Source organism: Typopeltis vanoorti, chromosome 12, assembly GCF_054136105.1.
Source record: "Typopeltis vanoorti isolate ZY-2024b chromosome 12, IOZ_Tvanoo_1.0, whole genome shotgun sequence".
In the NCBI taxonomy this organism is placed as follows: Eukaryota; Metazoa; Arthropoda; class Arachnida; order Uropygi; family Thelyphonidae; genus Typopeltis; species Typopeltis vanoorti.
This window is the reverse complement of record NC_143560.1, coordinates 56,976,485-56,991,513: the sequence shown is the minus strand read 5'-3', so window position 1 is coordinate 56,991,513 and position 15,029 is coordinate 56,976,485. Positions and strand designations below refer to the sequence as shown.

The 15,029-nt window shown below is 34.1% G+C and overlaps 1 protein-coding gene across 1 annotated transcript in view; it reads left to right on the top strand.

Moving 5' to 3' along the window:
- LOC150100811 (serine/threonine-protein kinase svkA-like) overlaps positions 1–15,029 on the top strand; it is a 230,343-nt gene that overhangs the window by 171,246 nt on the left and 44,068 nt on the right. Inside the window, exon 8 of the mRNA XM_090401906.1 lies at positions 3,517–3,766. Within this exon, the coding sequence (XP_090258032.1) occupies positions 3,517–3,766 (250 nt within the window). The remainder of the gene's footprint in view (positions 1–3,516; positions 3,767–15,029) is intronic.

Genomic DNA, 15,029 nt, shown 5'->3' with positions numbered 1-15,029 from the left:
ATCAACTGGAAAAACACAAAAGTACTACACAGAAACCCGTATAAATCAGAGAGATTGTTCTTAGAGGCGACAGAAGCCCTAAAACACACTCCAAATCTCAACAAATATGGCTGTATTAACTTGCCGAAGATCTGGGAGACAGTCATATTAAGAAAAAACTAGCACTTTTCTAGGACTCTAGTAATATATGATAGTTTTTTTTTTTTTTTTTTTTTTCGGATAGAGGGCGCCAAAATCAGGACTTTAGTCTTTGTGTTGCTGTTACAATTTTGTTTAAGTACACCATGCTGTTTTAGTCACGCGTATTGTGACAAACAGTGTTTTTGTGCTCTGAAGATGCTGGTTATAATACCAGCGAAATATCAGCATCAAGTTAATAAATTAATTATTTACTTAGTTTCTGTGTTCTATTATACCGTTAAAATAATAAACAACATGGTTACATTAATTTGCCAAAAATTTGAGAGACTGTTATCCTAAGAAAAACTCCTACTCCCCCCCCCCCCTTAGAGGGCACCAAAAATAGGACTTTAGATCTTTTGTCTTTTGCAATTATATTGTTTCACTCACTCACTGTCGCGTGTACAAGTGTGTTGTGCTCTGATGATGCTGAGTTGAAAATCAGCGAAATATAAGCATTAATAAAACATCTCTTTTATAAAATTGTGTGGTGGTGGTGTTAATACCGTGAAAAATAAGTCATGAATAACCGTCAGCACCTAAACTTATCTGTTACATGAAGGAATGTGTTAATTCAGAATGTGTTCATTAAGTTAAAATAAATAAGTTTGAAAAAAAAAAAAAAAAGAAATACCTTCAATAGCATTTGATTTGATTGTAGAATGTGGATTTTTGCAATCAAGTACTGGAAATTCATGGAGGTGCCAAATAGAATAATTCGATATTATACAAACACTGATCATGCCATTGTGATGATGTATGCTGTTACTGTATTTCTGTATTTATAGTTGATTTTCTAACTGCATAAATTTTAAAAAACTGAGTGTGATGTAGATTAAATTAAATATATTACATGATTTACATTATTTTCAGTCTTTGAAGTGGCTCCATTTCTTTAAATTCCTTCATTTTGAATATATTGTGTATTGATTTCTTTAATTTGTGGAATTGAACATGTGCAAGTTGGATAATACTCATGAAATGACAAACATGATATCCTGTCAATCGAATCATGAAAAGGAAAATAATATATCATTGCAATTTATAAGCTTATTTCCATAATAATTTGTCTCTAAAGATGTATTTATTTTATATATTGAGTAAACAAACAGTGTTTGCTTATTGAATTTTGAAGTTATGTAAACTTCAGCATTAGTTGACTTTTTTATTTATCCACTTAAAAGACACATTCTCCAGAAGATTCTGCATAAATTTCTTATCAAGTAAATTACACTCGGAGGAAATTATATTCTTGTATTTATCCTTATTTTATATAATTGTTAGCCAACATAAGTTTGCACTTGAAATAAAATATCTTCTTGACTAGACTACTTTTATATAGAGCAGCTGATTTTACATCAGTTTGTCATGGTACTTCATAATGTATAGCATGCTCCCTTCTCAGCAATGCATAATGTCATATACTTTATGGGAATATTTCTCTAATCCAGAGTAATTTAATAATAAGGTGTGACACCTTTTGGCAACTGGCATAGGGAAATATGAGTTCTGCGTTGCTTCAACCTTGGTATCATCTCTGGGTCTGGCTCCCACTGAAGAGACCTCAGTAAAGTTCAAAACCAGTCTGGGTATTGATCCTTCCCATAATGCATAGCATTATACATGTCCACAAGGAGATGTGCTTTGCATTATGGGATACTAAGAAAAGTGATCAGAACTTAGTCCACCTTTGCCACAAGTTTCCCTTGTCCTGAAGATACTTCAGGCACAAACTTTGTTTGCTTACACTTGGATAAAGGATTAAACTAAATATATGATTTATAGTCTAACCATGTGAAAAAAAAACTTCCAACATACTTTATGGGAAGGTGCTGACCATACTGATTTCAATGTTTCTGAGGTCTCTCATCAGTTGGAGCTAGACTTAATGGAAATACTAAGATCTAACTCAATTATCAGACATCATATATCTTATACTGTGGCAAAATGATGGCAGACATGAGTAAACAGATTTAGTTCATGAAATACATTCTTGAAATATCTTCATGTTTTGGCTAAAAATAAGAATAAAAAAGAATATAATTTCTTGTGAAATATAATTTAATTTCTCTCCTTCCCAGGAGTAAAAAAAAAACTAGAACTATCTAATCTAGAGTATTGTAATAATATGGAAATACACTATTTTGCTGCTTTTATATTCCTTCTGCCATCGAGTTAACTCTCAGTATTTCCATAAGTTCTCCCACTGATGAGCTCTGCTCTTTTCCTTAATATCTGGATTCTCTTTTATCAGCTCTATATTATACTAATCCTATGATGAACACCCGCTTCACTTTTTTTTTTTCCCCTTGGAATGATCAAAATGTTGGTGCTAGCAGATTTTCCCATGAAGGAAGTGTGCTCTGCATTAGGAGATACCCACTGCATACCACATTATACTTGATATACACACCACATACACATGCACACTCTTTTATAAGTTGCCTGATTGTGAAGATATTTCACATGCAAACTTTTATTTGCTAACACTTCGTCAAAAAAATGAAAATAACAATATGATTAATATAATTTCTTATCAAGTATAATTTACTTTTTATCCCAGTAGTGGGGGGGGGGGGCTTGCTACCGCTTTTTATACATTGTCTGATTAAGGGATTTGCTGGACAGGAAAGCACTAATTTTCACTATAGCTTCTCATCAGAGACCAGATAACAATCCAAAATTCTGGCCTCTTTTGACTAAAGGTCAGTTAGCCTGTCTCATACAGAGGTAGGGTTTTTTTTTTCACCTGGAAACTCAGGTTTTTTATCCCCTAGAACAGGCAAACTCCCATGAACACACACATCTACAGATATAGGACGCTTTGGGAGGCATAGGGCTAACCACTTTATCCTTGAGTTATGGTTGAGAAGTCCAAGAAGTTGGAAGGTTAAGTGCCTCTTAGAACCATTGATGGATGGAATACCAAGGTAAAATCATACCCTTGGTATTACTGTGGCTACATTTAATTTACAGGTATTGAACCGCAGAAATGAAATCTGAAATTTGTTTCAGTGAATCACTCATTCAACTTATTTGCTCACTTCTGCTAAGTGGCTTCTATGGCATTACTTTTGCTATTTCTTTGAAAATGCAGATTAATTATGAAAGTGCATTGAAATATTCTCACCAGACTTGGAATCTTTTCCTTCTGTGCGCAAAGTAATCTTTCTTAGAACTCTGATGTGAACAACATAACTTTGAATCACATTTCAAGGAGTTTTTCCATGTCTATCTTATTAATTCTTGATCAGAATAAATTGTCTAATAATGATTAAAACCATTTCATTTTCTTTCTTCAGCTCAGATTATAATAAAGATCCATTTTCTTTTCAGAGATGAATCACGGTCAAGTGATACATGGAAGAGTTTACGTTGGGATTTAGAAACAGTAAAAGGTCCTAATACATTGGACATTAAGGTGAAATCAACTCCAATATCTGAAACTGAAGTTATTAGGCCATCCCATATCTTACCATTGACTAAATATCCTCAGAATGGACAAATCAATTCTCAAGTATCACCATCTTCCCACAAAGATAATATCAAAGATCGTTTGTGGAACCAGAATGGGCAAAATACTCCAGTAAGTTGGATCTATTGCACATTGGAATGGTTTGCTTCATTATACTTAGAGGATTACTTTAACATTATATTTAAACTAGAGGATTATTTTAAAATTATGATGGAATGATAATCTTTTAAAAACAGAAAAATGTATGCTCCAATCTTTAGTGTAACTTTAAGTGGATACTGAAAATATAATAAAAATATGAGTGCTATTTCAAAAGTAAATCACCAAGGAACATAGCTTGTAGTAAATAATTGTTAGAAAAAATATTAAACTGATGTTAGTAAATATGATAGTAGATATACTAGTAGAATATGCTCTATATTTGTCCATGGGTGACAATCCAAACAAAATAGGTGCATGATTGGAAAGTGAGACAGACATAAAGATAAGGTTTGTAAAGATTTGTGTTTTTCATGCAATAGTGAAATATACTCAAAACACATAACGAACAAGAAAAGGTTTCTGTGTTAGTGCACTGCATTTCAAAGTGGGTATGTTGACCCAAATAATAAATCACACTTGAAAATTGCAGTTTTCACGACCACATCCTTTACTGAGCTGATTGATACTTGAAAATTCCATAAATTTTAGTGCAACTAAGCATTTTACATGATGAGTTCATGAAGTCTTCCAAAGTAAGGTTGGATACTGGAAGATATCATGTTGGGTTACAAAATAGTTGAGTGAACACCACAAAAACTGTGCATAGAATATTTAGAGTATCTTCTACTCGAATTCATGTCATACAACTCCATAATATTGAAGCACCCAAACTCTCTGGTATCAGTTTAAAAAAAAAAAAAAAAAAATCCAAGCAGTCCAATCAAATATTAGAGAATTGTGATAAATAACATTACGTATGATGTTAGTTTCTGATTTGTTATATTGAGTGTAAAACCAAGCTAGCCATCAGTTTATCCTAGACCAATACTTGAGACTAGCTTGGTTTTATCACTGGGATTTTGTCACATGTTTCCATGAATGAGAAATATTATGACAGTGGTCTTCTGGAATGCACAAGGCATGGTGCTGTTGGCAGACTTTCTTCCCAGACAGTCATTGCAAACATTTATTGTAGCGCATATGATAAATTATTCATCATAAGAGACTGTGAATGCCTACAAATAGTGTGATTGTGGTCCATGACAATGTAGTAAATTTTAAAAGAGGTATACCGTGAGTAGACATATCGATACAAAATTAATAACGGAAAACTCACAAAAATTATTTAATAGTATAATTTTTGCCTAAAACCAAATTATACTATTAAATAATCTTCGTACATGAGTTTTCCGTTATTAATTTGTATCGATGACAATGTAGGTAGGTAGGTAATTCCAAATACATGCTGAAAGAATCAGCAGTATGATAGAAAGTCCTAGTACAGTCATTCATTTTAAAAAATATGGACTTTACAACCGTGTTATAAATAACACTTTTAATTTTCCGACGTTTTGATCTTCATATTAAGATCATCATCTGGAACATATACAGTAAGCTAGAGAGACAATGATTTGATCACAGGTTATTCTACTAGCATGACCTCTAGTGAAAAAAAAATAAAAAAATTACAAATTAATTAATTATTTAGAAACTACATCAAGCTAAATTCTGTTTATGATAACATGAGCAACCATTCTTTCTTATAGATAGTTTTCTTTCAGTAACAATGATGTCCTATTTTTAGCATTACAATTGTTATTTTTAATTTAGAATCTTGGATTATCTACAGTCCTGTTTATAGTTATTCTTAGAGAGGAAGGTTCCATATGTTTGGGATTTTTAGACCATCATTATTGTTCAGATTGGGGTGGTTGGTAATAATCTCATAGGCTTCCTTAAATGTGTGTTCATACCATGTTTTAATGTGATGTAGACAACTAGTGCTTTTGAGGTCAATTTTATGTAAGGTGTTCAGGGCATGATCATAAAGGCTAGCTTCACCATAATTATTATATTTAATGTGTCGTTTATGTTCTTTTTGTGTGATAGGAATTGTGCGTCCTGTTTCCCCTATATATGGTATGTTACAGGTGCAATAAATACGGTATACCAGTATGAGCCAGCAGAGGGAGTGGGTCTTTGGATGAGTTGAGTAAGCTTTTTAATTTTGCAGGAGGTTTAAAGGTGGCTTTGAGGTTGTATTTTTGTAGTATTCTGTTTATATTATCTGATGTCCCTTTAATGTAAGGAATAGTTATAGTTTTATTGTAATATGGTTTATATTTGTTTTTTATTGAAGTCTTGAGAGAATTTTGTTAATAGTATTTTGGCTGTAACCATTTTTTAGAAAAGTATTGCTGATAACTTTAAATTTGTCTTTCAGTGCATGTTCAGATCTGCTTGATGTAGTTTCTAAATAATCCATTAATTTTTTTTTTTCTCACTAGAAGTCATGCCAGTAGAATAACCTCTGGTCAAATCATTGTCTCTCTAGCTTACTGTATGTAATGTAACTCAGCTTGTCCTGTATATTTGTATATGCTCCAGATGATCTTAATATGAAGATCGAAACATCAGAAAATTATGAGTTATTTATAACACTGTTGTAAAGTCCATAATTTCTAAAATAAATGCTGATCGCCGTACAACACTAAAAGAAAGGATCCTAGTACAGTCAAATTTAATTTCTTTGGTCCTCGCAAAAAAGTATTTATTGGGGGTGTAATTTGAGAATGATTCTGATGTTATTGCATTGGATGACCTGCCTATTACACTGGCTTTCTGTTGGAATAAATTTCTCTACAACAGTGTTTCCCAATGTTGGGCATACACCCCCACAGGGGAGGCAATTAGAAAATGATGTTGCATTCATCACCTCATGACCAATATGTTTCAATGAAATTCCATCCATGAAATGTTATTAAAAAAAAAAAAAAAAAATTCTAATTACGGGGGGGGGGGACAACATCATTTTGCTATGAATTATCGATGTTACAACCCCAACTTTCCAAGAAAAAAAGCTGGCAATACTAGTATAGCAGTCAACATAAATATTTGGCAACATAAGTGTATTAACGTCAGATCATAGCGTCTGTCACTTCTGAAAAGTAAACAGTGCCAATTTAACTTTGTGCAGTTTTTGTTGTAGAAACAACGAGGCAAGATTTTTAAATTTTTTTTATGTATTAATTATGATGATAAAGATGTCAAAGGAATGCCTCTGAGCAAAAACACTGTTAGCAAGAGAATAGATGAGTTGGCTAAAGATGTGGAAACGCAACTTATTGAAAAGTTGAGATCAAGGAAATTCTCAATACAGATGGATGAGTCAACTGTAAGAGACAGTGAGGGCCATGTAGGCCTCACTGTCTCTTACACTGCCTCAATATATCTTACATAGGCCATGAATACATGGCCTATGTAAGATATATTGACAATGGTGAATTTACTGAAGAGATGTTCTGTGAAGCATTGAAAACTACCACTACTGCCATTGATATATACAATAAACGCAAAAATTATTTAGATGAAGCTCAAATATCAATTACTGATATTTGAGATGAAAAATACTACATCTTGTACTACAGATGGTGCTCCTCCTATTATGATGGGCATGAAATGTAGTTGTTTAAAATTAATGAAGGATGACAATCCTGATATGTTGATTGTACATTGTGTTATTCACAGAGAAAATTTAGTTTCCAAACAATGTTCACCTGTTCTCAACGAGATGACTCTCAATGAGTCATCCCTCGACTTACATCAGGGATCCGTTCCATCCAGCAGGACATAAGTCGGTTCGGACGTAAGTCGATATATCAAATTAACAAAATTATAGGTGTAAGGTTATGACAGTAATAAGTATACTGTCATTTTAATTTTTAAACCTTATTATAAAACTGTACTGTGCGTTACTTCCAATATAAAAAAGGAGAATAATCACCCAAATCATCCTCCACAATCATATCTTAATTACCTTCCGTATGTGAAGGACCAGGCTGCTCTTATGGTGTAACCTTTGTTTTTTGATGGAAATGTCCAATGTGCTTTGTTTATTCCTCTTCTGATTTTCATCATAAATTTGTTTATAGCAAGCAAACGCATCATGTACTTTCCTTTCTAGTAAGAAGCAGCATTCAACATTAGGGTCCATGTCTTCAGCCATTTTGAGAATATTGCTAACTGCAGAGAACATTCCTGTAAGACCCTTCACTGTGAAATGTTTAACTATTCTTGTTTCTCTTTTTCCTCTTCCGTTTGTTGTTCTTGCTCTTCTGCAACACATTGTTCCTCCAGTTAGACCAATTCTTCATTGGTTAAGTCTTCAGGGGTACTTTCTATGAGTTGAACTATATCATCATCATTTCACTTTGAGATTCAGATTGTTTGCTAGGCTATTTCTTCACTCAATTTACAAAGGTCTTCATTGTTTTCAAAACTTCCAGAATCATCCACAAACCTTTTTAATGTCTTTTTCCATATGCCACTCATACATTGAGAGATCACTTCATTCCAAGTCACAGCAATATTTTTAATAGCATGATAAATATTGAATGCTTTCCAGAATTGCATGAGAGTCTGGTCATTTCCTTCAGTAGCAGAAATGGCTTATGAAAAAGTTCTCCGTAGTTAATAAGCTTTAAACACTGCAAGAACTTCCTGAACCATCGGAGATCGATGAAGTAGTGTTTTGGAGAGAGAAACATGATCTTGAACATGTTGAAGATCACCGATATAAGACTGATGACCTAGAGCATTATCTAGAATTATGAAAATTTTAAATTCTACATTTTCTTTCACACAATAGCTTTCCATTTTACTTGCAAAAATTGTTGATTAAGGCATCATCAACAATTTTTGAGTCATCCATGACTTCTTATTGCTCCAGTAATGAACTGGAAGAGTATGCTTCCTAATGTTTTTGAAGGCTCATGGATTCTCACTGTGCCATATCACAAATGGTTTCAGTTTATATCCAGCCACATTACCCCCTAACAGAATTATAACATGGTCTTTAAGAGCTTTGAAACCAGGCATAGATTTTAGCATTTTGTGGATGAATGTCTGCTCGGGCATTTTTTTCCAAAACAAGGAGATCTCATCCATATTAAATATTTGCTGTGGCAAATAATTTTCCTCTGTAATAATTTTATCCAATTTCTCCACAAACTCCTTGGCAGCCTTCTCATTGGAACTTGCAGATTCACCATACATTTTCACATTATGCAGCGAAAGCTGCTCGAATCTCATGAATCAATCGGAAGAAGTGTTGAATTTGTAGTCGTAATCAGGTCCTGCTTTCTCCTTCAACATATTGAAGAGACGTGGTGCCTAGCGGTTATAGTCATAGTGCTAAGAGGTATGCTCTTTTGGTTCAGGTCCTCTATGCATGATGTAAGTAGCTTTTCCAATCACAGATAAGACTTTGTTGTTGTTTCGTCACTGTCATTGAATTTGCAACTTTTGTCAACATGGCCCTTTTGTGATCAGTTGCTTGTCTCTTTTTTTGTGATTCTTTACTAGGTTTTTTTGATTGAGCATGTAAGGGCCATGTTGCACAAAATATCATGAAATATTTAACAATAAATACGACAACCTATTTCTCAAACACAAAATTAACAGAACTATTGAAGCCATGCGCCGACTGCCGAGGGATGGAAGTTGTCGCTGAATGTGCTCTTGCCACAGCACATGATGCATTGTTGCTAAATAGAAACCTTTTTACTTTACGCTCACTTGCATCTTTTTCGAAAGTATAGCCGAAAATGTTAGTTATTCCCTTATGGGATCACGGACATATCTTCGAATGGATGTAAGTCGAGGGATGACTGTAATTCCACATAAATACTTTCTCCTTGATATTCCTACATGTCTATTCATCCTCCAAGTCAAAACCACATGGTCGCTCACTCCAACCAGGCACAGTGATGCCATCTCAGTTAAACCAGATACTTTGATGCTGTGACCAAATTCAAAACTCTTGAACCTTGTCTTATACTACATGTTGCTTAAGAAATTTGTACCTTGAGAATTCCAGAAATGCTATTCCCTTACTACTACTACTGCTTGCAGTTTCCTCTTCCCAATTTATACTGCTATAGATAAAATCTCCCATAACAATCATTCTTTTCACATTTGCCAAGCTCAACTGCCTAAACATTTCCTGCTGTTCACCCTCTATGCTCCCTGGCTTATAGTAACATCCCACTAAATATCCTGACCTACCCATTTTACACCGTATGATCTCAAAACCACTAATGCCATTGCTCTCCAAATCCTCCATGCTAAAAGGACACACCTCATCACTTATCATAAGCAATACCCCACTGTGTTTGTCCTTCCTGTCCTGCCAAAAACTACTATACCCTGCCACTTCTATTCCTGTCAGTATATCATCTTCTGTCAACCATGTCTCACTGATACCAATAATCTTCAGACAGGCTGAGGCTATCAGTGCCACCAATTCATCTGCTTTATTCTGGATGCTTTTGGCATTTGTATAAAGAAATATTAACACATTGTCAGTGTTTCTATACATATCATTATTCCTTCCAGACTCCACTGGATTCTGCATTATATTACGTGTTTCCCTTTCTCCCAAGTGACTATTCCCACAAGTGGTCACCCGTGATACCATCCATCCTGATAATTCTAGTTTTCCTGCGCCAACATTCTCTCACTTGTCCAGAGGACAACATTCTCTCCAGATGCCTACATCCTTCCCTATTCAAATGCAGACCATCTCTCATGTACTGCTCTTTTCTGTCATCAAATGCACTCCAGGCATCCACATAATCTAAGCCTTTCTTTTGAACACATTCTGGCTGTCATACCATTCATTATTGACACTCTTCTCCTCAGCTTTGCATGATCACACATGGGTAAGTAACATGCTCACTATCTTCTCTCTCTCTCACACACTCTTCTGCCATACATCCTCAAGCATTAGCTTCAGACCTCTTGCCACCTGATTCACACTGCCTCTCAAGTCATTTGTACCCACCTTTACATTTATCTCATCCATTATAAATCAGTGAGGCAGATGATGTTATATTCTTGAATAAATTCAGTACAAATCCTGCAGACTCATAAATTTATTTTAGAGTATAACTCATCTACATAGATCAGTTTTGATATTAGGCCTAATGCCACTTTCCTTCATACTGTGGTCCATATCAATAACAAATAAAAAGGGAGATAATGTGCACTCTTGCCTCACATCTGATCATACATCACATATCTACTGGTACCTTCCTCATTTCTAACTGATGACATGACTTGCAACTTAAATGTAGACTGTGTATGGCTTGATATAATGCCCCATTTATACTATATAATTGTAGCATTTTGAACAGCTTTTTTCTTGGCACCTTGTCATATGAGTTTTCCAGATCTACAAAACTCAAATGCAGATCTGTGTTATATTTACATACTTTCTTAATTATTTATCTTAAAATGAAAATCCGATCCTGAGGACTGATATTTGCTGTAAAAAGTGTTTTTCTCTAAGTCTTCCTTCCACAGTTTTTCTTTGCCTCTTTTCAAGTATAATCATCATCAATTCCCTGATATGTACCCTCAAGGAATGTGGCTACTATGACAGCACTACTTCAATAAGTTTACATTATTAATAATCTCCCATCAACAGTTTTCCTCCAAATTAGTATATTATTTGTAAGCACTCCATATCAAAGATTTCATTCTTCTAAGACACTTCTGACTGAATCAATCCACCTAGACTTTCATCTTCCTCTGCGTCTCTTTCCTGCCATCTTGGCATCAAACACCTGTTTTGTCACCCATTCTTTCCAAGTGACCAATACTACCTTAGATTAGCTCTGTTCACACATTCTTGAAAGCTAGCAATGTCATATTCCTTTCTCTTATCTTCATTTTAATATGATTCTGTCATTGATGTCATCTATTCTCTCTCCTAATTTTTCTCAGAACAGAATTCTCATATCTTTGATCTCTGGTCTTTGATCTTTATTTCTAACCTATCTCTTAGATCCATAACTTAAAACTGGTTTGAATGCTGTCTTGTATACTGTCAGTTTAGGCTTTTGGCTAATTTCTCTCTTATTCTATATAAATTTATTCAATTGGCTGCCAACTATACCAGCTTGGCTTATCCTGTTTTCTATTTCCAAATTTAATTCACTAAAAACTCTGCCTAAATAGCTGAAATGTTTTACTTTTCCAATGAGAATGCAGCTGAAGTTTTCAATGTGCTTGCCTATTTTCATACTTTTGGTCTTTTTATTGCTGATTTTAATATCGAATTTGTTACAGCTGCTATTCAATTTAGTTAGAGAATCCCAGAGACTTGCACTGGATGTGTTTAAGAGTGCACAATTATTTGCATAAAGCAAAGAGCAAACTGTGATATCTCCAAATCTAATATCAGGTTTAATGCCGTTTGTGTTCTTAATGTAATCCATATAGATGATGAATAAGAGTGCAGATAATGTACATCCTTGTCTTACCCCTGGTTTTACATCAAACCATGTTCTTATATTTCCTTCAATTCTAACTGCTGACTTAAAACTAAAATATAGACTGTGTATTGTTTGTTATAATGTTCCATTTACCCCATATAATTGGAATGTTTTGAAAAACATTTCTCTGGATACCTTGTCACATGCCTTTTCCAAATCTACAAAACTAAAGTACAGATTCTTGTCATATTCCTGCGATTTCTCAACTTTTTTTCTTAAAGTGAAAATCTGATCTAGACACCTCTGTTTGGCCTGAACCCATCTTGTTCTTCTCCAAGTTTCTCTTCCACAATATTTCTCAGCCTCTTTTCCAAGTATACTTGCATAAATTTTACTTGGAACACTTAGTACAGAAATTCCTCTATAATTCTCTCATTCAGCTTCATTTCCTTTTTTTATAGATGGGTACTATGAGAGCTCTACTCCAATCATCAGCAATTCAATCTTCTGACCAGGCCCTCTGAATTATGTATTGTTACTTTTGCAAAACTTTTATACCTCCTTACTTAAGCAATTCTGGTTGAATATCATCTACTCCAGCTGCCTTCCCACATTTCAAGTTGTTGGATTTTTCTTTCTCAAGCAGTGATTTGTACTTCTGTTTCATTCCTCTTGAAAATTTTCTAGTACAGCTCTGTCACTGCTTGGTTCATTTAACAGTCTTTCAAAGTAATTACTCCAGACATCTAGGTTTCAGTTTTCATGTCATGATTATCATCTCTGATTCCTTTTACAGTATTCTTTCCTCCAGAACATTTTGCCACCTTCCTGATATTTTTTTCTGTATTCTTACCAGTCTTCCCATGACTTTTGTTTGTCTACTTTTGCATATTGCTTAGCTCCCTTACATTTTTGTTTGTATTCTTTTAGAGCATCTACCAAATTATTTGCTAGGAGCTTTCAGTAAGCTTTCTTCTTGTCCAGATTGCTTCTTTAACATCTTGTGTCCACTATGGTGTTCTTATTTTTCTATCCTAGCAGACAACTTCACCACATAACTCCTAGCTGAATGTTTTCTTCAGAGTTTGCCACTGGGAACCCAAGCTTCGATACTTGATTTCAAACTGTTTCATTTTTCTGCAATAATGTTTGCATTGTTGAGTCTACAGTTTACCTGTAAAAGTTGCTTAACATTAATTTTTTAAAACAACTTTCTTACATACTGTTCTTTTCAATGTGAAATTCATTTTTATCTTACTTAGAACTAAGTGAATGGACACTTCCAATTTCAGATCTTATGTACATTCATGTATCCTGGGCCAGCATGAAAATATCAACAATAGCATAGTCAATAAGGCTTGTCTTATTTCTTGTCTTCTCTCCACACGAACTTTTACATATCTTTATGTTAGTACATGGTTAGTAATGATTAGTCCATATCCTGAGCAGAAATCTATCAGATACTGCTATTATTGGCTTTGCCCTTTTCTCTGAATTTTTTTAAAATGTTCCTGTATTCCTTGTGGGATTTATTTCCTACTCTTATGTTTAGATCTCCAACAAGGACCACTTTTCCATTTTCTTTGTCAAATGCCTACCTTAATGACTCAAAAAATTCATTCCTCCACTTTCTCCTTAGAGGAACCTTCTGTGATACCATAGGCACAAATAAGGTTCATTGTCCATTTCCTTATTTTGAAATTTGCCCACATAACTACTTGCTCCTTCTTTTCCTTGATCGCTATTGCCCAGATATAACATCCTATATTTATTTCATAAGATCTTACCTGTTTTTGTCTTCTTCATCTCAATAATGCTAGTTATATTCACTTGGCACTTTTTCAGTTCTTTTGATGTTGTGTTTATTCTTTTTCTTCTGGATGCTGAGTTGGAGTTTGAGGACAGTAGCTGACTTTTCACTGTTTGCCCAGGTTCCCTGATGGAAATAGCTGTGGCCTTGTTTAACCAGGTGACATCCCAGGCAGCATGAAATCTCATGTTGTACCATCATATGCATTTGTGGTTTAGTTGGCTAAGTCACAAATTGCTAGCTCTTCCTCTTTTATTCAGTACTCAGTGGATACTAATGGGGCACATCACATGAAGGTGAGGATTGGACATTAGGTCAGAAGCACCTGTCAGTTCTCTGCAAGTGTTGGAGGTCTCCTCCCAGTTATTTGGCTTTGACCCTTATGCAACACTTTTGTGTTTCTTCTTAAGCATGTTTGCATAAATCTTACTTGGAACATCTAGGAAATTCCTCTGTAATTGTCATCAGTAGCAGACTGGTGACCAGAACGGGCTCAAAACATTACTTGAGAACATTGTTTTATATTATATTATACAATATTTTTTAAAAATTGCTTTTTGATGCTAATTCATTCAGAACATCCTCATTTTTTATATCTTTTTCATATGATATTAACATAATTATCATGATTTTATACATTATTTTTAAATGTTAATACATATTATAACTAGTTCTTTAAAAAAAAAAAATGCTGTTGGATGCTAATTCATTAAGAATGTCATCATTATTTATTTTATTGAATAAGTCTTTTATGCAAGACATGAACATGGATGATTCAAGATGCGACTTTGTAAGACAAATTCTCAGTTCATTAGCATGTATTTTAGTTTTGAGACAGACCTCTTAGATACCTGTGTTGAAAATAAGGTTATTACACATTTATAAGCTAAAAAATGTGCCAGTATGCTAATGTGCACAAATTAAATTTAGTTAAAATCTGATAACATATTCCTGCAGGGTATACTTGTCAGTAATTTATTATTTTTTATTTTTATTTTTTGTAAGTTAATTGCTCATAAATAATGGGTGTTTTGGATGAAATCTGAAAAAATAATTTGTACTATCTTGTTTTTGGTATGAGAAA